Source organism: Amblyomma americanum, chromosome 10, assembly GCF_052857255.1.
Source record: "Amblyomma americanum isolate KBUSLIRL-KWMA chromosome 10, ASM5285725v1, whole genome shotgun sequence".
NCBI classification, from domain to species: domain Eukaryota; kingdom Metazoa; phylum Arthropoda; class Arachnida; order Ixodida; family Ixodidae; genus Amblyomma; species Amblyomma americanum.
This window is the reverse complement of record NC_135506.1, coordinates 46958976-46986431: the sequence shown is the minus strand read 5'-3', so window position 1 is coordinate 46986431 and position 27456 is coordinate 46958976. Positions and strand designations below refer to the sequence as shown.

General features: G+C 46.9%; 2 protein-coding genes across 4 annotated transcripts in view; both read left to right on the top strand.

Annotated features, from left to right (window-relative positions):
- The window catches only part of LOC144107498 (uncharacterized), a 76894-nt gene that overhangs the window by 8568 nt on the left and 40870 nt on the right, over nt 1-27456 (top strand). The window lies entirely within an intron of this gene.
- Nucleotides 3677-26587, top strand: LOC144107499 (uncharacterized). Its single transcript, XM_077640527.1, has 3 exons — nt 3677-4158; nt 23792-24257; nt 25475-26587. Exons 2-3 carry the CDS (start codon nt 23905-23907, stop codon nt 25941-25943), a joined length of 822 nt encoding a protein of 273 aa, XP_077496653.1. The 5' UTR covers nt 3677-4158; nt 23792-23904; the 3' UTR covers nt 25944-26587.

Sequence of the window (27456 nt, the reverse complement as noted above, 5' to 3'; positions counted from 1 at the left end):
AATCGTAAAGTAGCTACATTCCCCAGCTAAGGATCTAAGGGCACCAAACTGTGTAAAACCAGCCGGATAGCAGGCTGCCAGTGCTTTTTGAGAACTGCTGTATGCAAGTAAAACAAAATGCATTGCCCCCTTCAGCGCCCTCTGGCTCTCGCTAATCCGTATCCAGCCGCCTCGATTCTGATCCGACTTTGTTCACGATGCCGGTGCACAAGCACAACAGCGTCCATGTACATGACTGCTATGGCGAGTACAGCTGTCTTTCGAGAGGATGAAGACAATTCAAGTGTCCTGACACGCTTGGAAATTGTATTTATTTTGGTGTCTAATCCAGTTGGGAGGGACACAGTCTCTACCGAATCATTTAAACCCGTGCTGTGCTATTAGACGGGGTTTTATATGAGAGGTTCCGGCAGTGCGCCTTGGCGAAGTGCTTGAGCCTTCCTGGTTGCCGTAGTGACATATGTTGCTGCACTGGTTTACCATATGTGAAGAAATCCTTAGGGGTAACGGTACTATAAGAGAAGAAGCTTCAGGGTTCGGTGCTAACGGAACTTCCTCCAAGGTTTGGAGTCCGGGTGTACTGTAGCAAAGGCGGTCCATCTGCGCAAGGTTCGCTTGCTCTGCGAACGCCAGCAGCCGCCGCCAGGCGGGCCCTGCTCTTTGAGGGGCGCATGTTTTGGTGGGCTGTCCACGATATGGATGACTTCGTGGTGGAAGTCCTAGAGGTGTTTCGACTTCTTGCGGCTGAGCACGTGGTAGCTGTAGGCTTACGTTTTGCAGGAGTCGATATGCACCGTGACAAGTAGGCGCACTCTCTTTCCACGTAACACACCGCTGGTGGTGGATAAGGTAAGGAAAGTCCTTTCGTTTCAAACTTACAAACCTTTATTTATTGTGCTACGCGCCGAGGATTCATATAGAGGATTCGCGCCAAATGAATTGGGCTGACGTGTTAATGCTGATATGTTTGTCTCTCGCTTCAGCCTTTTTGTGCAAGTCGCTGACATTAATGACGTACTTATTTTTCTTTAGACATGCCTACATGCCCGCAAAACATGAGAAATATCAAGCGTGTTTCTGCTTACCAGCTGGTCTTGTGGCCCAACTTACGGTGAATATAGCGTGGAAGGTGCAATGCAAGGATGAAATGATTGCAAGAAACGTAGCAAGCCTTGCGATTATCTGAGTGAATAGCGCGGGCGAAAGAAGTTTACCTTGCGGCATACGCCTGGTATCGACAATGTTCATTAAAACATTCTTTTGTGATTGCGTCGATGCAGCTGCACCCCGTATCTGCACGCACACCCTCATTCCGGCAGATAACTCAGTTCCAACATGATACCGTGATAGGGAGTGCAGAAATTCGTACTGGCTGAGGCAATGGGCAGCCCGGACACGTGGAATGACTGGCCTAAAGCCTATATCGGCGTAGTTCTACGCAGAGTCAACTGTGGTTATGCTTTCCTGGGAGTCCTCGGTATGCACGAAAGGATCCGCAAGAGACGGAAGTGAAGTTAAGCAGATGCACAAGTCGGTCGAGATTGCGGGTGGTGGGTCCAGGAGCTCTAAGTAGGTGGCCCTGCCTGTTCTGGCGCATCAGTTTCCGTCGGACTTATTTGTTCAGGACTGAACTGTTTGTTTTTGATGTTGACGTTCTTGACTCTAGAATTTGGTTTCATAAAGACGATGTGTTTCGTGTAGGCCTGGGCCTTATAATGCAGGGGCCCGGTAAAGGCGAACCATCCAGGTCATCCTGGCACTGTCTAGAAATGTTAGCAATGCAGTTTTGTTTTTCAGGGTGAAGAATTACCATGCAGCTGCCGGTAAAGAAAAGTCAAGTATAGTATCTTACAAGCGCTGCTGCCGGCCATTTCCCAGGATGAACCAGGTGTCTGCAATTAATACAAGTAGACCATTGATATGGACTCAAAATAAAAGTTACCATTAATAAATCAATATCTTCATCAACTAATTAATCGATCTCTATATATCAATCACTTTGTTTATTAACTTAAAAACTACGTTATGCAACTTCCAAAAGCGACCAACTATTGTCTATCGCGACGGACGATGTGTCTCTTTTGAAAAATATCATGTTATAGCTGGATCAAACGGTCTGCGCGAAAAAATGGAGAATCGTCCGCATGCCACTGGTATGCCCTCTTGGGGGTATTGCCGACTGTGCCGGGAATTCAACCAAATGAGATGGGCATTTGTGTGCGAAGCCAAAGTCTGCCTGCATATCTCGTTTCCTTTTGTTCGCCATGGCGCCGTCGCTCTCTAAGCACCCTCTTTATCTTCGTCCACACTGAGAGGCGACAGTTTCGCTAACGCTTTCCTCTTCGCTGCACCCTGCCTCTGCTCTCTACGGTGGCGTCATCTTCTGCTCTTGTGCAAATGTACCTTTTTGTGTCGTAGTTTATAGCTCATAACACAGATGGCGCCACACACCAAGTAAAGCTAGAGTTGCTGTAATACCGTAACCACGGTGACCGTAACTCTATATAAACAAAGTTCATAATGCTTGCAGGTGACGTGCGGGCTTTAGCCGATGAAGCTCGTATAGCTAGAACTAGAATAAACTTAACCAATTATCAGCAAAATTAGAAAGAATACGGGCATAACATTCTTTTGTGGTGGCGTTGATTACGTTGGCAAATTGCGTTAGTATAAATTAGTCAAAGAAAGCAAGTCACTTACACCAAAAAAAGCAGATACACAGTTCGCACTGTGGAGGAAAATAATACCCAAGATGGAGCGCTGCGTTATGCACCAGCCTTTAGCAGGGAAATCCTCTTGAAACCGTTCCTTTTTAAGCATTCTCTTGCTCTCCAGGCACGTTGCAGTCGGTCGTGCCCTGGACAGTTAACTGCTTTACAGGCTGTCACGTGAGGGCCGATTTCCTCCTTTTAATTTTTATCTTTCACTAGGCTTCAAAACTGTCCTTTGAGAATCCCTCCTGAGTTTTTTTTTTTTTTTTGCTTCATGGTTTTGCATCGTTGTCACAGTGGCCACCATGTTTGAGAGTGCAGGCGCAGCGAAACCCTGCGCGTTTTTCTTGTATGCTTATTGCTGCCCGCTCGAGCCTACGCTATGGAAGCCAGGCTCCAGACTCAGAAGATGCCAACCGAAATGCCAATTGTGAACTATCCATGCAGCCAGACCTCTTAGGTTCCTCCGGTGGATTGCTTACCCTAGTCCCATTTGGGACTTCGAAAGGCAAACGCCATTATAGGCTAATTTCTCATAACATGATGAATGCCGGTTTGTTTCATCTCATAAATGTTTTTCCGAACGGAACACGACAGTGCGGGATGCTAGTAGTAAGAGACATCCTGCATTAGAAGAGATGGTTTTGCGATTGTGTTTCCACAATTGTGTTGCGTTTGTTCTGCGAAGACGTGGTGACCGCGTTTTTAAGCTTGTCCTATATCATCTGCCATCATATATGTCTCATTTAGAGTGAAGACGTGACCTGTTCGACTGCACTGTTCTTGCTGGTGGCTTAGAACAATGGGGCAGACATTATCGGAACTGCAATTATCTCCAACAATTTGCGAACCTGGCGGTGTTGCAAGAAACGCAGAGGCTCTGTTTATCAAAGGAATGGCGACGATTATTTCCGTTCATCGCAATATTTGCTTAATGATTCGGCAGCGCCACTGCCCACAGCAGATAAGCTTACAGACGGGATATGAGCGGGTTTTTGTTCGGAACTGAAGATCCATCTCACCTGTCGCCACTTCAGCGAACGCAGCTTCAAAGCGATCGTGGTTTTTCGCCTGCAATCCAACATGGTGTGCGTGCCGTCTCGAACTGGACATAGCCGAGTAAAACGGATTGTGCTTACAGAGCTGGCACGTCAGAGAGAAAGGTTGCGCACAGTGAACAGGCGGTGATTGGGATCCGTAATTGTAACGCCTACGATGATTCATGGCCTGGTTTGCTTCAAGACCAACCGGTATTTGCGGTCAGATGATGTCTCCTTTTGTGGGCTGTTTTTAAGTCATAGTACCAGCTCTTGGACTTTGGTGGAATTCGTCATGTCAACATTTTTGTTGACTGGTGTGTTACACCGATGGCACCTCTTCTCCAGTGGGCGCATGAAGTAAGAGTTCGTGCTGTAACCTGACTACATTTGATGTCTACCTGTCGAAGGTAATTATACTTGCGGAGTCACTATTATGCGTTATTTACAGTAAAAGGAATATAGACATCTAATTTTTAGGTGCGTTTTTTCGTCTTTGTAATGATGCATGAGGCATTAGACAGTAGGCAGTTTTAGTTTCTCGTACGTACAGAGTTACCGTAAGCACACGTGAGAAGTACTAGTACTATCCGCCGCGGTGGCTCAGTGGTGAGGGCGCTCGGCTACTGATCCGGAGCTCCCGGGTTGAAACGCTGCCGCAGCGGCCGCGTTTCGATAGAGGCCCGACGCGAAGGCGTCCGTGTGCTGTGCGTTGTCAGTGCATGTTAAAGATCCCCACTAAGATGAAGAAAAACGTTTATTTTACTTTATTTTACACGGTTTTTTGCGGTTTCAGATGGAGTCTTCCATCTTCCTCTCAGGGTCGGTTCCCCTACTCCAGGGCTCTGATGAGGGTAGGTGCCTTGCGAGCACGCCTTACTGGTCCTTGCTGGACTTGCAGGATGTCGCTGGAAAGCATCGTCTCCCACTGTTCCGCCCTCGGGCGACGGGCTAAGATTGATGCCTAGAATAAACCGTTTTCTAGGCCTGGCTGTAATTATCCCCTTCTCAGTACCCTTAAAAAAAGGCCGCTTTATTCCTACAGGATAGTTTTTCTCAAGTTGTATCCATTGATAAGATTGCGTGTGGTGCCATAGTATTTCCTCTTTGCTGGCCGCTTCAGTAGCGAAATAATGAATATGTGAACTGACGCTTTGTAAAAGAACAATGGCCCGCCGCCTGGTTGATGCGCACAGTCTGCGAGTGAAAAACGGCCATGCGAAAGGCATCTTCCGTGGCAATCATTTTGTAGCCGGTCACATGTATGAGCCGCTTACATGGTGGTGATTCATCCTCGGTGATAACGAGAACGAGTGTATGGGCTGCATGATTCCAGATATGGAGAGGGAAGCCTCAAGGTTAAGGGCATGTCTCTTCTGTAATACAAAAAAAAAATCTTTGTAAGTAAAAAACAACACGAATTTTGCAAACAATTGGCGTGAAAAGTGCTTCCTGACACTTCGCTTTCCCTTCCCCGTAATGATCTCGCCCCGCCTGTGCGGCTTTATTAGCCCATGTGGCACATATCGAACTTCGGTGGCATCTTCATGTAGCCCGCTTTCTAGGTGTTATCATAACGGTGTAATGGCGCAAGCGTGCCAGGGCACATTAGGTAAGGAGGAAAGCATGTGGTCAGCATTGTCAGATGGCTCGGTGCGTTGGCTCGCATGGGTAATATCCAGCGATTGCGTTTGGGTGAGCTGCAGATTGAACATTTTATCACGGACGCCAAACGGGGAATTTCTGCGATATGTCCGGTTTGTTTTTCTACGTCCGCGTCCCGACGCTCAAGCTGGCCCACTCAAATGCAATATCCACAGCTTGCGGCATAGACGGAACGTTATTTCCACGACTTCTAGCGGAGCGCGCCTGCAGGCCAGCGCGATCCGGTTGCCTCTGTGTTCAGCGCAGTATTCGAGAGCAGTTTGAAGGGGCCTGATGATAATTTTTGCGTCGCCCTTTGGAAGCGGTGGCAACCTTTGTCTCGGCTGCCGTTGGATTTTGCTCGCAGCTGGCGCGCCGGCTGTCGTCACGGCCACGCCGCCTGCTGCCGAGGAAGTCGGCGCCATCTTGCTATTGTTCTCCCCGCTCCGTTCCTGGTTCGAGTTCAAAATGGCGGCGTTCCGCGATCCGCTCTTCTGCTGCTTCTTCTGGCGTTTCGAAGAGTAAATTTGCCATTGCTCGGCGGTATTGTACGTGCTTGACGTACCGTGGTGGTCATGCTGCATGGCGGCGCCCTCGCACTCTCCGTCTCCGGTGGCCTCGGTGTCGGAGTAGCTGCTGTAGCGCTCGTCGTCCGTTTCTTGCGTTTCGGGCGGCTTTTGGGTGGATCCGCTCAAAAGATCCCCAGGTGGTCGTTAATGTTGCGGAGCCCTTCATTACGGCACCACTTTGTTCCTTCTTTCACTCAGACCTTCCTCCCTTCGCTTATGGAGCGGTTCGGGTGTCGACCGAGATGTGAGACAATTAGTGTGCCATTTCCGTTCCGCAGGAACCAATTTTCAATTATCTACGTATCCAATTTGCATGTAATCTGAAACCCTTATAGTTACACCTACGCGACGCACGCCGCATTGAACTGTTCGATACAAATGACGGAAACACTTTAAAAGAAAGGTTTGTGCTACATATCAGAAGAATTTTATTGGTTTTATTTATACAAGTACCTGCAGCACCACCAGGGCATTATTGCAGGGGGGACAATTGGAGGAGAATGAACATGTGACAAAAACTTAAGACAGCTAAGCACAGTTGGTAAAAACAAGGAAGTCACAAAATATGTAATATCGATAAGTCCTCTCGACGGATCATTGCCTTTAATATTTCCGTAAAAGTATCTTAGAATTTTCCAATTTTCAAAATTTTTGTCCGAATTGTTGTACATGAACATCAAAATTTGGAAACGAAATCTTTATGCTCTCTGTTTTAGACGACTGTTGGCCTCCTTCATATGTATTTCATAACTAGCCCCTTTTCGCAATAATTTTCTGCTTTGTTGCCAGTGGTATTTGTGGCGTTCCTGTTCTCCGGTCCTCTGCAGCATCCGCAATTCAGTTATGACCTCAAATTTTGAAAGCCGTAAATAAATAATGATTTGTTCGGAAAAGCAGCGCACAAAAAAAAAAACGGGACAAAATAAGCATAGACGCGACAGCTCATTGTGGACCGCCTCCATTTTTTCGCCATTTCTTTAGCTGGTTTTCCTCAAGAATCACGGATCTTAGTGTCCGCTGTACAATGATATTATGGACACTGATATCCAGTGGCTTCTCCTGCGCAATACCTACGGTAATATAGATACGGTGATCACCTAGACTATAAAAGGTGGCAGGCAATTAAATTTGGAGAATTTTGCCGTATAAATAAGTCAGGCCGCCATAATAATCACTACATCTTTGGCATATATTTTGACCTTGTAGAACGGATACCTGTTTTGTACAAAAAAATCCAGTTTTTTCTTACCGGTATTTCTCAAGCGCTTGTTGTAGATGTTTAAAGCAATTACACAATCTTTCCCCTCTCCCCCTTTTTTTGTTCTAGCTTGCCCGGCGCCACTTGAGTTCAAATAGTTTCTCTGTAGCCTCAGTGCAGAGTTAGAACGATTTCTAAAAAGGTGTCTTCTACTCCGAAATGCAGAGACTATCGGAAATTTCTGTAAAAAAAAAAAATTATAGGGTGGTGTGAAAAGTAGCTCAAATCCCAACATTCGTTTTAGTTTTTCCAACAGTTTTCTTTGACCTCTGAAAAATAAAAAAGATAATAATGATGTAGTCATGACAATGATTGTAACAACAACACAGCAATTTTATTCATTAAACAGGAAAAAAATCACCGTACTTCCAAGGCCATTTTGTTGCCTCGAGTTGCATATCAGCAACAATATAGAAAACAAAGCACGCCCTTGAAACGCTCCACTGCGCGCAACAATTCGGGATACAAAAATAACGGGCCCCTCGATGATTAGTGCACACAAATTAGAAGAGAATTCAGTATATTGCTGTACAGAAAAATAATTTGTCAAGCTGTTCCTTTCAAGGAACCAAAGAACTTCGACGTACACAAAGAACAAAAGATAGTAACACTGCTATTAGGCACACATTTACCACATCGCAAAACAAAAATGTAGTCAACACTTTCAAATCTGAACTGAGAGCAAATTTACAATTTGAGGGGGCGGGGGGGGGGGGGGGTAAACAGCGTATCTTCGAAAATCTTATGCTAGAGCACGAGCAATCTATGTAAGAAATGGTAAAGTGCAAAGCATGTGAGGTACGTGGCAGCAATAAACACAGATTGTCCCAGTGTTGGGAACAATTTAAGCATCCATTGCAGATCATGCCCGACACAAATAAAGGAAAAACATATCCTGCAATGCAAAAGTAATCGGTAGGCATTTATGTGACGCTAGGTCAGTAGACCAAGACAGAAAGCATGGCGTAGGATATTGCTCCGCTAGTATGGGTTTGCTTTCATCAGTCCATGTCAGGTTTTATGGCTGGTTGACAACAATTGTTGGTATCCGTGATCGGATGTAATTGTAGCCTATGACAGAAATAATAATAGTAATTAGGCGAAAATAGCAACATGTCAAAAGTGCACTGAAAACAGCTGCACTGCGTATTTAAGCTGCAGTTATTATTCTTATGCAACAGTAATGACGCCGGTAATGTGTTTACTGAGCTAGTATAATAATTCACACATTATCCTCAAGAAAAAAAATGTGTCTACTGCTGCGTTTCGTAAATATGCAACTGATGTTGCACCAAGCACTCTTGGTGTATCCTAAAATAAGTTTCGGTCAGGTAAATTGTATCTGCCTCAATTCCAATGCAACACGGGAGCATTTTTGAGATCTTCCAACCACGCAGCACAACCACCACCTCACACAACAGAATAAAAATAACTGCCTTTCGATCGACTAGAGGCTACTTCAGACAACACATGGATATTCATAGAGGAGACCGTGGGACCTATTCAAGATCGACATCCATCGGTTCTTCAGCGTCCGCGTGCTCAGGGGCGTCGCAGTCTCCAGTTTGAGTTTCAGCGTTGACTCTAGAAACGGGAGTGGCCTGAGAGCACTCCTGTGCCAAGACATGGCGGTCGCCGAGGTGACTGCCGCGAATGCTCGTTGTCCCAATCTCGGTAGACGGCGCAGCTCTTTCCTGCTGTGCAGGCAATGAGGTCACTATGGAGGCGTACAGCTGCCCGTTTGGAGGCTGTACAACATAAATCAGTGGCATCGGCGGGGGCGACAAATAGACAATGGTTGGCGGTGAGGCAACAGGAGGTGCTTGGTGCATCATGGGAATCGTTGCTTCCGGTCGGTCAAGTCTACTTGTCTGGTTCCGAGCCATTCTCGGTCTGCTGCCGTGACACTGCAACAGGGTGGAAATGTGCCACCATCTTCGACAATATGACTCTACATTAAAATATCTTTAATTGGCATATAATTACGCATACTGCAACCTAGTCAAGGTAGAAAAAGAAAAAAAGAAGTCGTCATTTTTAACGCCTAAATTAATGTGCGAAATGCTCACAAATACACACTTACCGTTATTGATTGTGGTGGCGTTGTGGCAAAAAATGAGAAAACGCAGAGCCGTGCTTCTTGTCTTACGAGAGGTACGCCTATGCTGCGACTTGACGACTCCGGCCAGTCCTCCTGCGGAGCTTTGCGCAGGTACGCAGTATCTGCCCCTTCTGAGACGTCCAATAGGATATCCCGAACAAGTCGCTATGCTCCACGCTAGCGACCCTTATCTCAAGGAAACCAAATTCACTGAGAAGTCTCAACGCTTGCCCGCTACCGATCCTTATCTGAAAAATAGAAAGAAGAAAAGCTTCGTGTTGACTTAAGGCGATCCTGCCTACACCCCCAATCGCAAGAAGCGCGACCACTGAAGATATTGGTCGGACACCTGCCCTTCGGAATAAGAAGAGGAGAAAGGTTGCTCACTGGAGGCGCCTTTATCTTTGCAAAACGAGAGTGATAACGGCGACGCCAAGGCTCCACCTCTCTGAAGAAACCGGACGCTCCGGTGTGAAAAGCAGGGGCTCTGCAAAAACACTGTCATTTGAATAGGCCAAAGGCGACGGCCAACACAGCCAAAACCGTAATGGTGCTGTCACAAAGCTAATAGCGGGCCTGTAAACCGTGCAACTGACACAGCGGGTCTACAGGCTAGTACAGAGTTGAATTCAAAGAAATCTGGATTTTAATTTTTTTTTTGCAGCTCATGGTAGCCCTGTTCTTTGAGCTTTTTTTAAACAAGTATACTTTCCTGTTAGTGTCCCGCACAGCTAATATATACATTATTACACGGGTTTACAACGGGTGAATTTCGGAGCACCGCACCAGTTGCGACTAACATGTATAGTATACATGCTTCATGCCGCCTCTCGGTTAAAGGGACACTGATGGGAATGCCATGCAATTTTTATTTAGAGTAAAAATTATTTTTGTCGCTCATTCTCCTTGTGTTAACTCTTGTTCGGCCGCAGAAGACGCATTTATTGCTAAGGAAATTGCATGTCAGAAATTATCCGGCACTACTTACAAACTTGTGTCGTCTACTGAGAAAACGCCTCCTTAATAGAGAGTTCATGCAGGAGTGCACTAGCCTCCGGGATCGGCACAAAAGAAACCGTGGCGACGCGCCACAGGTTAATTAGAAATCAGGCTATGACGCAGGCACCGGTATTTCTTCTGTTCAAGATAATGAAATCTTGGGTTTCAGTGAAAGCCACATCTTTTTAGTTTGAATGAAACAATTATTGGATGCAATGAAACTTCAAATTACCCTCAGAGGCGCTTTAAAGCGTAGTTCACTCCGAACCACTTTGGTCTCCAGCTTCATGTTTTTAAAAGCCATACATGCTTCACTGTCTGCAACAAACCGGTATAGACAAACGAGGAGACAAACACCATTTAAGAACCGTTCAATGATTACACGTTAAAAGAAGGTGCGTGTTCGTGCCGGCTTGTTCTCTGACTCTGTACAGCCCGCGTCACCCTTGTGTACAGCGCTCGAGCAGAGCGTACCTGGTAAAGAAAAATGAAATTAGACAACAGCCGCTGATTTCTGGGAAAAGTGCTCATATCTACTTTGTTCGCGTCTCTATCTGACACTACTTCGGAGCAACTTTTGCCCTTGGCACCTAGGGGCTGGGACAAGATATGGATTTGTTTGCACGGAAATGCACCGCACACGCTCCCTACACAAAGGTGACGATGTCTGTACCGTCCAGTTCTCCGAATTTGCTTAATATAACGCGGCATTTTCAAACGGAAAGCGCGCATACTGCCTTTCCATGGAGAGGTGTTGAGAAAAGTTATCCTTATGTTTTTTGTTTGGTGAATTATAAGAAGTTGACATGAAAAGAATGGCGCGAATGCCACTTACCTGTAATAACAAGACGCTGCGAGTAAGATATTTGGTGCACCGGAGGAAAGTCGCACCGTGAAGGACCCCTGAACTCAATATCATAATTTATTCATTATTGAATTCTCCTAGGCAAACAAAAAACTACCGAAGCACGCATCTAAACTTTCAGACAGTTTCGCTTTAGTGGAACGTGTTCGTTTTATTCAATGCATAAAATAATATTTTCCGTCATATTTCGGTCCTGGAGAAGATTTTTTGTGTTCGTTTCAGGGCTTGTACATGATCACAGAGACAATGACAATAGCACTGTAGGATTTGCGCTGAGAGGCTTAAAAAGTGTGAGCCGTGCTTCTTTGAACCGAATAAAGTCTTTTTGCATTCATGCACGTAGCCGGCATTTAACATACCATTAGGTTTTCTTTTGCTCACCGCTCTAACATAGTGAATTGCCATTACCGCCGGCAATTTATAAAACCATTTAACTTCTCTGTGAGGAATGTGGCCAACATTGAAGAGTCAACGTCTTGTTTTCTTCTTGTTTTTTTCTGCCACGCGGAAAATCTTGCGCCTAGAGCTGTGCTTAGATCCGGAGAATGCAGCTTTTGAGCGACCACGCCTTTGAAACTGAACAAGCGGCCTGTAGCCACTCCCTTCCTTCGACTGGCCTGTTGTTCAGGACATGCTCACTATACTGCGTGGGAGTAGGGATGCTGTTGTTTGTTCATTATTTATGTGTTCTTTATCTAGCAGATTCTGTCTATCATATCTCGCTGTCTAGTGCTGGCGTATAGTGTAGAAAGTGTGCATTTGACATTCATTTCTGTAGGTTTATACCGACTGAATGAAAATAGGATGTTTGTGTGCCGATGGTGACGGGATAAGATTGATGCCTCTAATAAACCGTATTCTACACCTGGCTGTAATTATTCCCTTCTCAGAAACCTTAAAAAAAAAGGCCACCTTATTCCTACGTTATAGTTTATTTGAAGTTCTATGCGTTGATATGATTGTGTGTTGTGCCACAGTATTTCCCCTTGGCTGGCCGCTTCAGTAGCGATGTAATGAATATATATGTAAACTGACGCATTGTAAAAGAACAATGGCCCGTCGCCTGGTTGATGCGCACACTCTGATGGCGGAAAACGGCCATGCGAAGGGCATCTTCCGTGGCAATCATGTGATGGCCTGTCACATGTATGAGCCGCTTACATGGTGGTGATTCATCCTCGGTGATAACGAGAACGAGTGTATGGGCTGCATGATTCCAGATATGGAGAGGGAAGCCTCAAGGTTAAGGGCATGTCTCTTCTGTAATACAAAAAAAAATCATTGTAAGTAAAAAAGAACACTAATTTTGCAAACAATTGGCGTAAAAAGTGTTTCCTGACACATCACTTTCCCTTTCCCGTAATGTGCTCGCCCCGCCTGTGCTACTTTATTAGCCCATGTTGCATTTGGGTTGCAAGCCCCAAGGGTAGCGTTGGCCTGGCGGCCTGGGGCAAAGCTGGAAACATTCGAAGGTCCCGGCAAAGGATGAGTCGACTGGCAACAGAACAACTTGTTTATTCTGGCATCGCAAAAGAGCAGCCGGCCAGGGCGACCACGTTACTCGCATGAAGAAATCGAAGTCTCTCGTTGGCGTCCGGGGCAGCCCCCTTTATACCCACGGAGTCGAGGGCAAGAGGGAACGGCTTGGGAAGAGTCATCCGATACGGCGACGCTTGAACATGTTCAGGCGTGACGGGCGCGTCCGCCAGGCCGGCGCCGGTCAGACCTCCTCGCCTCCCAGTTGGAGAGCTCCTCTCCCCGGCTGCCGCGCTTTGACAAGCGTGGGCAAAACATGCACACACACACACACACACGCACGCACGACGACACGTGGCACTGAAACCTGCCTGGACGCGCTTGGCGGGAGGCGTTGCGGCAGCGATGAACGAAGCCGCGGCATCCGGTGCATCCGCGCCGGCTATACCGCGCGCTGTAGGCGAGACGTAACAGACCGCCCCGCCGGGAGAAGGAGATCCCGATGGTCAGGGGACTGCATCCGCTGTCCAGAGGGATGTCGCTCGATGATGCTCGTAAACGAATCCGGTCGTCCCTCGACGTTGCTTGAGCGCAGCGCACAGAGAAGGCCTCGTTCTCGGGTTCAGGATCACATAGGACACTGCAAAGTCACTTCGGGAGAGTTGCCATTTTTGTGCTCGTTTCCAGCAAGCGTTAGAACTACGCCGAAACGCAACCGCTCAGTCAGCAAGCACGAGACAACCCTCACTAAGCTCTGCCAGGCTCTTTCCCCTTTTATACTACTGCCTAGTTCCTTACAGTAGTCAAGCAGCACTCAGAACGCGTCCACAAATTGGAAAATTGCACTAGAAAGCACATAATCACTTTGAAACACTAAACAAAAGCAATATGTTAAAAATCCTGCCTCAGGAAGAAAACATCAGTAACCAACAACTTTGAGGCGGATTCCTACGTTAGGGGCTTCGACTTAAGCCATCGGCGTTACCGTTGAGACTCCCCTTTTTGTAACGCACCTCAAAGGAATATTGTTGCAAAGCGAGGCTCCAGCGCAGGAGGCGGCCATTTTTGGGAGATATGGTCTGCAGCCATTGGAGAGGGCAGTGATCCGTCTCAATGATAAACCTCGAGCCGGCTAGGTAGCATGACAATTTCTGAACGGCCCACACGAGACACGCACACTCTTTCTCGGTGGCGCTGTAGGCCTGCTCACGACAGGTCAGCTTACGACTAGCATACAGGACGGGGTGTTCCACTTCTCCATTGTCCCTTTGGCACAGTACAACGCCCATGCCTCGCTCACTAGCATCGCACTGAACAACGAACCCTTTTGTGTAGTCTGGCGATCGTAGCACAGGCTGGCTTGTTAGGGCGCTCTTTAGGGCGCTAAAAGCTCTTTCCTTGCTCTCGCTCCAGACGACTGTTTGGGGCTCTGTTTTTCTTAGAGCATCCGTCAGGGGAGCCGCGATATCGGAGTACCTGGGGATGTACCTCTGATAGTAGCCGGCGACACCTAAGAACGACCGAATATCGGTCTTCGTGCGCGGTTGCGGGAAGTCTCGCACAGCGGCCACCTTTATTTCAGAGGGGCGGCGACGACCCTGTCCAATCACGTGACCGAGGTATACAACCTCGGCCTGTGCTAATTGGCACTTGGGAGCTTTGACTGTCAAGCCCGCTTCGCGCAGGCGGGTTAGCACTGCCCGCAAGTGTGCCATATGCTCAGACCAGGATGCGGAGAATATCGCTACGTCGTCTAAATACGGTAAAGCGAATTCTTCCTGTCCCCGCAACACTTTGTCCATGAGGCTTGAAAAGCAGTATGGCGCGTTCCTCAAACCAAAACTCAAAACTTTAGGACGGAATGTTCCCATTGGTGAAATGAACGCCGCATACCTACTAGCCTCTTCTGTAAGTGGAACCTGCCAATAACCCCTGACAAGATCTAGGGTGGAAATAAACTGAGCGCTACTAACTTTCTCAAGGCGCTCCTCGATGTTAGGGATCGGATAAATTTGATCCTTAGTAATGGAATTAAGCCTGCGGTAGTCGACGCAAGGACGAGGTTCCTTGCCCGGTACCTCAACTAAAATCAAAGGGGAGGTATAATCACTCTCACCCGCCTCAATAACACCGAGCTGTAGCATTTTCTTTACCTCAGCCTCCATAATATCGCGCTGGCGGGGTGACACCCGGTACGCCTTGGATCGTACTGGCTCTGGGGAGGTAAGTTCTATATTATGAGTAAGGACAGAAGTCCTACCAGGCCTCTCAGAGAACTGACCTTGAAACTCTTGTAAGAGTTGGTGTAGTTCGGTTCTCTGCTCAGCTGACAGCGGTGCTCTAATGATTAAGTCACTAATGACCTGATCAGTGTCTTCCCTGTTCGTCACTGAGCTTAGTCCCGGAAGCTCGACCGGAAGCTCTTCTAACTTTCCCGTGTCGGGCATTTCCTCTCCAGTACCTGGTGCATTCAACGCTACAGGCTCAATTTTATCCAGTTCTGACGTGCTCGGAATATCAGCTTGCTGCGCCTCCGACCCTTTTTCATTGTTCGACAACGTCGGCCCCGCAACTACCGCCTTTGCAGCGAGCTCCTGAACTCTCGGTCTGGTTAAGGCCTGAACGCTAGCCTCACCAAACAAAAGCCCCTTCTCGCGCAGGAGGTGATCGGACCTGTTCGAAAATAGGTACGGGTACTGGGGGGGCAGCCTAGATGACACTACGGCCTCCGTCTCAAGTGCTCCGAAAGGTCCTTCAATAAGCACTTTTGCTACGGGCAGACACACGCTATGAGCTTCCACGGCTTGCTTGATCCATGCGCACTCGCCCGTGAACATATCGGGTTCTACGTAAGAGGGGTGAACTACATCCATTGTAGCTGCGGAATCACGAAGCACTCGGCACTCTTTCCCGTTCACGAGGAAGTCTCGCATGTAAGGCTCGAGAAGCTTCATGTTCTCGTCAGTGCTACATAATGACAAACACACGACTTCTCTTTTTGTTTCTGGACACTGCGCCGAAAAGTGACCCGGCTTCTGGCACGTATAACACACGCGCGCTTGCCTCGCCTCGAACCGCTTTCTGCGTTCGGCTTCGGCTGCCGCCGTCTCCTTACGTTCGGTCGGACTGCTTTCACTCGCATCCGCACTACGCGTGTCCCCCCTTGCTCTCATGGGTGTGAACTTCGGCCTCTCAGACTTGGAGCCAAATTCACCCTTTTGACCGTCCTTAGCTCCGCGAGCCCGACGCGTCACAAACTCCTCGGCTAGCTCGGCGGCTTTAGCCACTGTACTAACGTCTGGCCTATCCAAGACCCAGTACCGCACGTTCTCAGGTAACCGACTATAAAACTGTTCCAGCCCGAAACACTGCAGAATTTTCTCGTGGTCACCAAACGCTTTCTCTTCTTTGAGCCACTCCTGCATGTTTGACATAAGCCTGTAGGCAAACTCTGTATATGACTCATTTCTGCCTTTTTCATTTTCCCGAAACTTCCGACGGAACGCCTCCGCTGACAGCCTGTACTTTTTTAGCAGACTTGATTTCACTTGGTCGAAATCCTCTGCCTCCTCTCTCTTCAAGCGAGCGACTACGTCGGCCGCCTCGGCGGGTAACAAAGTGAGCAAGCGCTGTGGCCACGTTTCCCGAGAGAACCCCTGCTTCTCGCACGTTCGCTCAAAGTTAACCAGGAACAAACCAATGTCCTCTCCAAGCTTAAACGGCCGCATCAGGTCAGTCATTTTGAACGATACCCGTTCTCCTGCACCGTGTGCCTGACTTCCATTACGAGCGCGTTCCATCTCTACCTCGAGACGCTTCATTTCCAAAGCGTGTTGACGGTCGCGCTCTTCTTTCTCTTTCTCTTTTTGTTCTTTACGTTCTCGCTCCTCTTTCTCTTTTTGTTCTTTACGTTCGCGCTCGTCTTTCTCTTTTTGTTCTTTACGTTCGCGCTCCTCTTTCTCTTTTTGTTCTTTACGTTCGCGCTCGTCTTTTTCTTTTTGTTCCCTCTCCTCAATGGTCTCAAGGCATTCCGACAGCTCGTCATCCTCAGCCTCCAACTCAAGAATCGCCCTTAGCAGTTCCGGTTTTCTGAGTTTGTCTGAGACATCAAGACCCAACTCTCTTGCAAGCTCCAGCAATTTCGGTTTGCGCAACGACTTCAAATCCATGGCTGCTCCGAATGCTGCTTTCTCTACTGCCTACTATTGTCTTGCCGCAAACTAACCCGGCAGCAACGACAACCACAATTACCAGCTCTGTTTCTGACACTAACAAAAGCCTGGCAAAACTCAGAAGAAGAAAGTCCCGCACTCACCAAACCTCGCAGCCACGAATTCAGCGCAGTCGTTCCGCTGCAGGCAACCAGTCATCACACAGGGCTCGTTGCACTGCTCCCGGATGGTCGTTGTGCTGCTCAGCATACAGTTGACCGCATATCTTCGCTGCTGGCCTCCGTTGTCGGGATCCCACCGCTGGCAACCAGTTGTTGCAAATGGGTTGCAAGCCCCAAGGGTAGCGTTGGCCTGGCGGCCTGGGGCACAGCTGGAAACATCCGAAGGTCCCGGCAAAGGATGAGTCGACTGGCAACAGAACAACTTGTTTATTCTGGCATCGCAAAAGAGCAGCCGGCCAGGGCGACCACGTTACTCGCATGAAGAAATCGAAGTCTCTCGTTGGCGTCCGGGGCAGCCCCCTTTATACCCACGGAGTCGAGGGCAAGAGGGAACGGCTTGGGAAGAGTCATCCGATACGGCGACGCTTGAACATGTTCAGGCGTGACGGGCGCGTCCGCCAGGCCGGCGCCGGTCAGACCTCCTCGCCTCCCAGTTGGAGAGCTCCTCTCCCCGGCTGCCGCGCTTTGACAAGCGTGGGCAAAACATGCACACACACACACACGCACGCACGACGACACGTGGCACTGAAACCTGCCTGGACGCGCTTGGCGGGAGGCGTTGCGGCAGCGATGAACGAAGCCGCGGCATCCGGTGCATCCGCGCCGGCTATACCGCGCGCTGTAGGCGAGACGTAACACCCATAAGGCACATATCGGACTTCGGTGGCATTTTCAGGTAGCTCGCTTTCTAGCTCTTATCATAACGAGGTAATGGGGCAAGTGCACCTGGGCACATTAAATAATGAGGAAAGCTTGTGGTCAGCATTGTCAGATGACTCGATGAGTTGGCTCGCATGAGGAATATCCAGCGATTGCGTTTGGGTGGGCTGCATCTTGAACAATTTCGCACGGAAGCTGAACGAGGCATTTCTGCGATATGTCCTGTTCGTCTTTCTACGTCTGTGTCCCGACGCTCAAGCTGACCCACTCAAATGCAATATCGACAGCTTGCGGCATCGACTGAACGTTATTTGCACGACTTCTAGTGGAGCGTGCCCGCAGGCCAGCGCGATCCGGTTGCCTGTGTGGTCAGCGCAATACTCGAGAGCAGTTTGAAGGGGAAAACCCTTCAAGAGGATGACCATCTGATGGTCATGTAGGCCTTATCTGTACGGCCTACATGACCGGAGAGTGAGCTATTCTGCATTGCATTCAAAGCGCATTTACAAATACACTTTCGGATGAAAAATGCATTCAAGGTGCATTTACGAAGGATGGATATTGCTCAGGACCTTTAAGTAAGGCCATTACTCTAATGGAATTACTAGGAATAATTTTTTCCTTGAGGCACGAAAAATGTAAGAATCAAGATCCGCGTCACTATACTGCTTTCCTCGACATCTGTGTGCAACTAGCTTTACTACATCCACCGTGCTTCCGCCAGGTGCACACGACAGCCCAGTATGCACTACGGCGAAGGCTGGGGGAGCAGAAGAGTCCATCAAGCAGTATGGTGACGCGAGAGTTGAAAAGGACCAAATTTGAGCAAAGAATGAAAATACGAGTGATTACATGTCGCAAAATACAAACATTTATTTTTCAATTCTTTTTTTGTATACCATGGTACAGAGGCACAACTGCGCAGCCTCTAGTGAAATTTCAGTACAAGACAGAAATTTGTTTCGCTCCAAAGTGTCCAAACCATTTTTCCAGCTATGCTGAAACGGAGTCGCTTCTTAGGAGCAGATATTGAAGGTTTTCCCCACAGATGTAAATAACAGTAACAAAAGTGTTTGGGTACTTGACGACAAAAAGCGATATCACAGTAGTTCTTTTCGTTTGTAAGAATAATTGTAGTCTTATTGTAGCGGAACTGTAGAATAATTATTAGGGCACGGCAGCTTCTGGTCTTCCCTTCTTGCCCCTAAAATCGATTTTGGCGTTGATGTATACCGCCCGTTGGCTTTTGCAAAAGACTTAGCCCGTTAGTCGCAAGTACACTTCTTTTTCTGCTCTGGTACTTTCCTCGTAACTTCCTCGTGGCTGTTTGTTTCATAAGGGCTGCTTATCTTATCGTGTTTGCCAGGTGCACCGCCGTGGCCGGACCTCATGAATGCAATGCTGACAAGGTGCCGTTGTCCATATCAGCGTACCTGGTCAAGGTGCACAGTGCGCACTTGCTATTTGTGTTTTCAGATAAAAGAAAAGAAAGAGACAGGCACAAAAGGGAGACACGAACAAAGAACACTGTGGTCACAGGTTTCCAATTGTTTAATAGGCAACCTGTACGTACGTTTGTCGTTTTGATCACAGTGTCCTAACACACAGTCTAGCAAATGGAGCAAGTATGTTTAGGGGCACCCGGACGCGTGCTCTTTCACGCCACCTGTCGGTACTTAAGTCGTGAGCTTCCACGCTCTGTCGTAGACCCACAATGCGTGGGTCAGCCAACAGGGCTACGTCGAGAGTACCTAGCCATGAAATTTTATCCACCAAACGGGCGCCTCTGATCGTTCAGCTTAGGTCTCACATTTGTCACTACCCAAGCGGCCGACTGCAGCATGTTTTAGGCACGCAGTGGATGGAGTCACCGTATATGTTTGCTACCAATGTTACCAAAACAGCAAACAACATCATTCACAGTGACTTTTTATAGAGCTGCCGGCTTTCAAAGCCTCTGGGTTCTCATCTGGGAAGCGCTTACACAAGAAGTTGCTTCAACGAGTTACAGAAATTATTGTTTGCCATTTATTCCCAGTGGCCGTTCACATCTCCGAAGTTAGTAGTGCTAATTGCCGGGAAGTTTAATTTGTCGTTTATAAAAATGACGTTGCCATGGCGCATACACAAAGAACCGTGAACGCGATTGCAGTGCCTGACGTGAGTGATGGACAACCATCAAACTTTTAAACCCGCTGGCGGGATGAGGAGGATCGGGGTAATCTGAAAATTTTTTAAGTGACTCTAGCAGTAGAACAACTGCAGCGCGACATGGGCACTGCAGGTTGCCTATAGTAGGAATAAAATCGCAGACACTACCGGCAGAAATATGACCATGGCCACATCCGCTGCAGTCATTCAAGAGTGTATTTTGTTAACTCTTGCTTGGAACTTGAAATCGCGAAGTTCATACACATAGGGTTTACGTCAAGACACGTAGCGCATTTATAGCAGCCTTTAATGTCTTCAAAGGAGGTGCTTTCGATTTAGCTTTCAGAAAAGAAAATCGTGTTCTTTTGCCATAGTACTACTTCATTATCAATCCTGAAAAAAACTCGATGGGTCTCTGAAGCTTCGACGACCATTCACCTTTGATGTTTGACTCTTGACCCTTGACCTTCAGGTTTTTTGAGATGAAATGACGCGGTACGGCGTGGGTAGGGGAGAGTCACGTGGTAACAAATGTTTAAAAGAAATTGTTTGGTAGATGTGGTGGTTAAGGCAATGCTTAGGCAACAGTCACGCTAATTTGAAATCGAGTGCTTTCGCACCTCATGCTCGGTTTAAGAGGGCTAAATGTGTATCATTTCTTACATGGCTTGTTTATTGTGTTTTCTAACAGGTACGTTGTTTGTGGTGCCCATTTAGCCGCGTATGTTGTGCTTGTTTCTCTTCCACATAATTAAAGTAACATTTCAAGCATAATGCATTACTGGCGACAAAAGCGGGAGCACAAGAGGACGAAGTACACAGGATAGCTCTGGACTAACAACTGATGTTTTACTGAAAGAGGGCGAACCCAGGAAACCAAACAATGCACGCATATCAGGCGCACAACACGCCCACGTGGAACATAATATAAAAGACGCCTACGCCTTTAGTGGTACTAAAAAGTAGGTGTGTCCTCTAAAAATGAAAGAAAAAGAATATTTTTTAATACGCAGGCTGTCTGAAGGTTGAGCATATTTTAGATGACGTTCTACGCGGAAGTTTTGTGCGCCTGATACGCATGCGTTTTTTTTTTGTTTTCTTGGGTTCGGCATTTGTCGGTTAAGTATCAGTTATTAGTCCAGCACTCTGCTCTGCACCACTTCTTGTGTTCAGTTTTAGTCCCTGGTTTTCGTATGTTTGGCACACACCACTGCCAGCATAGTCGCCCGGTTAAAGGAACATTTAAGTTGGTCACTTATCATTTCATGGCCTCCACATCACCCTTTACTAATTGATCTTCGTTTAAGCTCGGTATACCCATGAGTTCGAGTTTTTGCTCGCCTTTGGGTTGCAAACGCACAAACAATATGCATAATGCGGGGGTCCCACTCCAGCCGAGCGACTGCTCCATTTTAGGCTATATTCGCGCCAGGTTTCTGCGTGTTGTTCTTGTTCAAACAGAACAATATTAGCATCTTTAGAAACATTAAATTCAATGCACTATGCTTTAGCTACATTATCCTCTGAACAAAAGGTGGTATTGCAGATGACCAATCAGGTAGTTTAGTTTTTATGAACGACTTACACAACTTTCGAGCAGAAACCACTTCACTTAGGACAGTTTTGTTTGGCCTACGTATAGAATAGATGTTTGTCTAGTACCAAATGGTCTCAGAATGTGCCTTCGTTGAACACTACTCGTTCGACTGCCTTTTAAATATGTATAGAAAATTTTGGCTATTTTGGGCCACGAATATCTGCTCTGTATCTGAGTGCCGGACAGCAATATTTTTGTCACTTGTGGCGGACAATATACTAGTGCAGTCTGCGAAGTTTAATCAACTTTTATACAGTAGTTCTTTTCTAATTTATTTTCCAATTTGAGCAGTTGTTATTGTCAGGGAGTATTAAGGAAATCTTGATAGTGTTGCTCTCTCTACGCCAGCCGATGCATGGCAGAAAAGGCCACGTGACACCTACGCCTCAGAGTGACGCAATTTGAACGACGTCGCTAAGCGCTTACTGCGGGCGCGAGATTTTTATTTGTTTTGCTGATGTGATGGTTTTTGGTAACATACAGCGCCATCGGATATCGATTTTTTGTAATTCTAACAACTGCTATGGTCATCAATAAAGTATGTAAAAATAGCTAACTTTTAGAATGTAGTTAAGAAGCTCATTAGTTGAAAAGGTTCATCCGTTTTCTGGTGTCAGTCAACATCGGTAATAACATGCCGCGAAAGCCATACTGTTACCTCAAAAAGCCAGTTTTAAAGAATTAGCGGTGAGCTTCTCTTTGACACCTGGTAGTTCTGAAACTAACAGACTTCGATCAAATGGAATGTTTTGTCAGGACATCTTTACTGAAACCATCTTAGCTAATAAGCGTATTAATAGGTTGCTGATTGTAAAATCGACGGATCAGCTTACTTGATTGCAAATATCATTTTGTGTCGCTTTAAACAAATATACAGTTTACCCTTGCAAATAAAACACAGGAAACGTATCGATGTGCGGCTGAGGAATAGCCTACCCTAGTATAGACGCCGCATGATAACCTTCACGATATGCTGAGTAGCTTTCTCGCCCTGGCGGGTTATCATGGTGATTTAATTAATCGCGCCTCCCTCCTCCTGGGAGTTATCATGAAGTACGGTGCGGACAAAAGTAAACAGGGCAGGCTGTTGACTTCTAACACTTTTCACACTTTGCCTAATTAAAATCTTGACTAATTAAAACCGGGAGTTGGTATGTGGTGGCTGGTAACGAACACGAATGCACTTTCTCACAGGCGAATGACATTTTTCTTGGAAAATTGGATGTAGCGCGATTAGAAGGACCGCAGAGAGAGGACAACACAAAAAGACCACTGCTCTCTGTGGTTTCCTAATCCAATTTTCAATTAATGAGTGACCAACAGGCGCAGCACAGAGTTCTACTCAGATAATACTTACTCATGTCCGATAGGGAAGGCATGATCGCACTTAGGCCAGAATAGTGCTATCCGTGCTTCCGTACCTGTACCTACTACAAGCTAACCGGTTTAGCTACACTGGTTTTGTTTCACCTGCCCCAGAATTAGTGAGTCCTGTTTTCCACAAAGTAAGTGAGCAACAGCCTTGACCTGTATTTTGTTAGTGTTGTGGGAACCTCAAAAAATGAGGATATACCCGGACGGCATGCTTTACCTGAGGCCCACTCTTCTAGTTTCGCCACTCATCGAAGGGCGTTAGTTCTTCTGAATGCTGTTCAGGCATTCCTTCAAGCCAATAGAACGCCTGTTCTTCAGTCGTCTTCAGTGTTCCTAAATAATCAGGAGTACTTCAGTTCCGCGAGTCAGTTTCTTACTCCTATCTTCAACTTTTTCAGTACTGTCATTTAAGCTCATTACACGGCACTCAGTACTTGATGTTTCTAAGATCTGTTCAGTAGCTGCTTTGCCGGTAAAGCCTGCTGATCATTCTAACGGTCGCGCATACACGGGTTCTATATAAAATATAATTACCGTTTTCTAGATTTGGTCTGCACAGAACTTAGGTTGCTTAAAAGGCAGGTTTCCTGGTTTCTGACACTAATCTTTGAAATCCAATTACTTCCTTTCTACACCAGCTTCTTTGAGCGCCGTTCCATTTTGGGTTGACAAAATTATCACAGATTATCAATACCTTACTACTATTACTATGTCCTCCTAATATATTACCATGTACTGAATATTTTGATTGCTTTTGCATTCATTTCGTGTCTGGCATGGGTCGGCCCGGTATTGCACTGCCTCCGGGATCGGCCCGGTGCATAATAGCGCACGCCTTTTCTCTCTATCTTTCCTCTCTTATCCTTTCAACTCTACTAGTTTCAGCACGCGGCAGCGAGCGTGGCTCGGCTTGAGCCAGTGGGCAGGCCCGCGCACTTTCCTTTTCTTCCTGTCAGCAACTGCAGCAGCAGCTACAGTAGAAGACGAAGAAGAACACCTGCCACTGCAGTGTAAAAGGCCTACATTCTTGTTTTCCGAGGACCACAACGTTTGTGCTCGGAAAAGAGCCATGGCCAAGGGCAAGAAAGCAAAGTCTCCAGGAAAAGCTAAGTCTCCAGGCAAAGCAAAGAAGGGTAAGGATGACGGCAAGGCTAAGACTGGAAGCAAAGGTTCGTCTCCCGGTAAGGCGCCGTCCGCTAAACCCAGCAAAGCGCAGTCCTCCACACAGCAGACCACCGGCTCGAACCAGGACATTACCGCGGGCAGCACGGCGGCTTTGACAGCTGGCTACTCTGGGACCACTACGCCGGAACCTGGACTCTTCAAGCCTGTCAACCGACCCATGCTGCCGCCTTTGGTTCTGCCCGCAGACCACAACCTGACGCTCACTAGACGGCCCTCTCCCATCGTTGTCTGGGACTGGTAAGCGCGATGTGCCAAATAGTTCCAGAAATCGTGATTATGCTTCCGTGTATTAAGCAGCGGAACGCAATGACATGTAATTTTCTGAAATCATGTCCAACATTTACAGAAAAAAATTAAAATCGGAAAATTGCGAGACACTCTTATGGAAATATTGAGGGTAGTGGTCCATTCTTCTGATACGCGGCAAAATATTTCTTTTAATGTATTTCCATCGATCGCATCGAACAGTTAAGATTGCCATAAAAAAACAATTGGGAATGCTTTGGCGATAGCATAAACGTTAATAGAAATGCCTTCGGATGATATGCGGATATATTGATTATTATAGTGAAATATTGAATTATACAAAAATATTCCATTCGTCAACGTTTTCCCGCTCAAAAATTCTTCTGCAGAGAATTGTTGGACATGTAAAAGTCGCATGAGTGTTTGATCATCCCAGAAAACAATGGCCGTTTGGATCATCTTTTTATTGATGGCGTAATAGTGTTCAGGCAATAAAAAAATTTATTGCAACCAGAGAGCGTAGACCTGAGTCGTTTGCAGCTGTTCATGAATTTCGAAACTGCACTGTGCGGACATAAGCTCATAAAGTTTGTTCAACTGAAACCGACTCGAGACAGGAGAGGCAAGGTATCCGCATTGTTTTATGCACGTCATAATCTATGCGAAATACGAGAAACGCATTCGAGCGAAAATTAATATTGGTGCCCGCATATTTTAGCCCCTCAATTTTCAGTATATTTTCTTTATTAAAATTTTCCTGACTGCCTATAATTACAAAAATCTCTTTAGACAGTCTATACAATGTCCATAGACTTCTGTCTGTAAAGTCTACAGACTCCCTTTAGGCGAACCCTATAGAGAAAAGAAATCCTGTAGACAGTCTATAGACAATCTCTAGGTTTATGGCCATACACTTTTAGCAGACTACTGTCTATAGACAGTCTATAGACTATGAATAGACAAAAAGAAATCTATAGGAAGGCAATAGTGTCTATAAATGTCTATAGACTGTCTATAGACCATTTTATAACGAATACTACAGTGTGTTGCCTGTGTAAAAGCTTAGCGAATAAACGTTGCAGCTAGACGACAGGGAGATAGGTGTGCACCCAATCCACACCGTTTGACAATTCTGAGTACCGCGGCTCGAGCTTGGTACAATGCAAAAGTTTATTAATCTGTTTTCTTTGCTCATAATTCGATGGCAGGAACGACGTCTGGTTCTTCCCCGTGAGCGTTCTCGCCCTGGTAGTCGTCGTTATCTGCATGATCGGCCTGTCGCTCTACATGCAAGACTCCGAGCTAACGGGTGAAGCGGAGAACTACACCGGCATCAGGAACGCGACTGCGTCTAATGAGGCAGCCTCCACCAGCTCCATCCTGCCTGTGACCTCCTCCGAGGACGACAGAAAGAAACCGACTTCGGCGAAAACATCGGACGCATCGATGTCGTCAGAATCAGAGGAGACACATACTATTGGTCACACTGATATATCGGAATCAGCCACATCCATTGCGCCCACAGACGAAACATCAAAGACGATGCTTACGACGCAGGAGGGCGAAGATGCATCCACAACGGAAACTGAGGCGACGCAGGAGATTTCCAAGGATTCTACGGGATTAGAAACCGAAGCTAGCATGGAAAACATAGCGTCCACGGACCCAAACGCATAGGAGCCAGACTCAGACAAGCACGGCAGCTGAGTGACCGTGCGTGAACTATTCATGTGAAGAGACGAGAGACTGGGGAAATGGTAGTCGATCCCCATCATTGTCTAGGCTCAATTACGTGACATTGAAAGGGGTTCTCACCAAACCCGGCAATTTGTTTCTCTCGTCCGAGATAATTAAATGATTTTTGGCTTTAGAAAGTGCAGCATAATAAGTACTTTTTTTTTATGTAAGCCGCTATGTTCGGAAAGTTAGTGCCGTCCTGGTACGGAAATTTATTGTGACAAATTTGGTTTTCTGTGCCATCGTGAAGATCTGTGAACTGATGATACTGTGTAGCTTGCCTGCAGTCGTTTTCTTTATGAAACATTTTGGCGCTAAAAGCGCTTACAACCATGCCAAATGAAATTATCTTCCCAAGAATGACAGAGGTGTTAAAAAGGCAATTTCAGCCATAAAAATGAAGAAAATTCATTAAACAACCCTGTGGTGTTGAGCCTGCCATCGGCGAAATAGTCTTCTGCAACATGTGCTTCAAAAAGTGCTAGTATTGCTCTAAATTAAATGCCGCAGCCCTTATTTGTAGCGTCTTGATTGTCTCTCTTCATTTTTGACCGCCAGAGCAGACCCAAGCGCGAAATATTCTTCTTCAGATCTATATCCATGCAGACGCTACCATCATCGATTTAGAAAGAAGAAACGGGACGTGCGACCTACGCGTGAGGGTGTGAGCGAGGAGCCATACTGTTCCAATTGAAACCAGAGGTTCGTTATCCAGCCTAACGTCTCACTGATGTCTACCAGCAACTGAGCTAACAGTTTTGTAAGAGCTAACTTGGTGCATTCTCTGCAAAGTATACAAACAGCATGATCACACAATTTTACACATGACTGTGGAGATAAAAAAATACTAAGGACAGAACTCCGCTAGTCCGTAGCCAATTTTTATTCTTTCCCCGTTGTTGGGATCGCGTTTTGCGTACAGGTAACACCTGTTTTTACTGGTCGTGTCGAAGTCACAAACCTTTATAGTGAACGTCACTATAGGGCGCACAGTACCGGGTTGCTACCCAGAGCTGATTTTTGTAGGTTCATTTTGTTTTATTGTCGTTGGTTCCTGCGTCATTGGTAACTGCGATGGGCGACGTAGGCTGCGGCGAATGCGACTTTGTTCGTGGCAGAAACAAGCCTCATGATGAAACTTACTTGCATAAATATGCCCCACGACTGTACGCGCTCTCGTTGCCGGGAAAGGAGGCGTTACCAGGGGTCGAAACGATGCTTCCGGTGGGGAATATATCGGGGCTGATTGGTGAGAGCGCGCAGCCTCTAAAGATTCAGCACTTTTTGCGAAGGCGCGGCACGCAGCCTGCGAGTCTGTAACTACTGTGTATGCCGGACTGGCGTAGTGTTCATGTGTGGCCATGTGTTATGTGGAAGCGAGTGCTACAACTATGGCGGTCTCCTCTGCCGTCGTGCTCGAGCTCATGCTCTGAACGGAGCCCGTAATCTCAGT

Excerpts from the sequence above, each read along its gene's own strand:
- LOC144107499 (XM_077640527.1), top strand. The coding sequence starts at position 23,905 with ATGGCCAAGGGCAAGAAAGCAAAGTCTCCAGGAAAAGCTAAGTCTCCA. Across the intron at positions 24,258-25,474 it reads CCCATCGTTGTCTGGGACTG|GAACGACGTCTGGTTCTTCC; the intron begins GTAAGCGCGATG and ends ATTCGATGGCAG.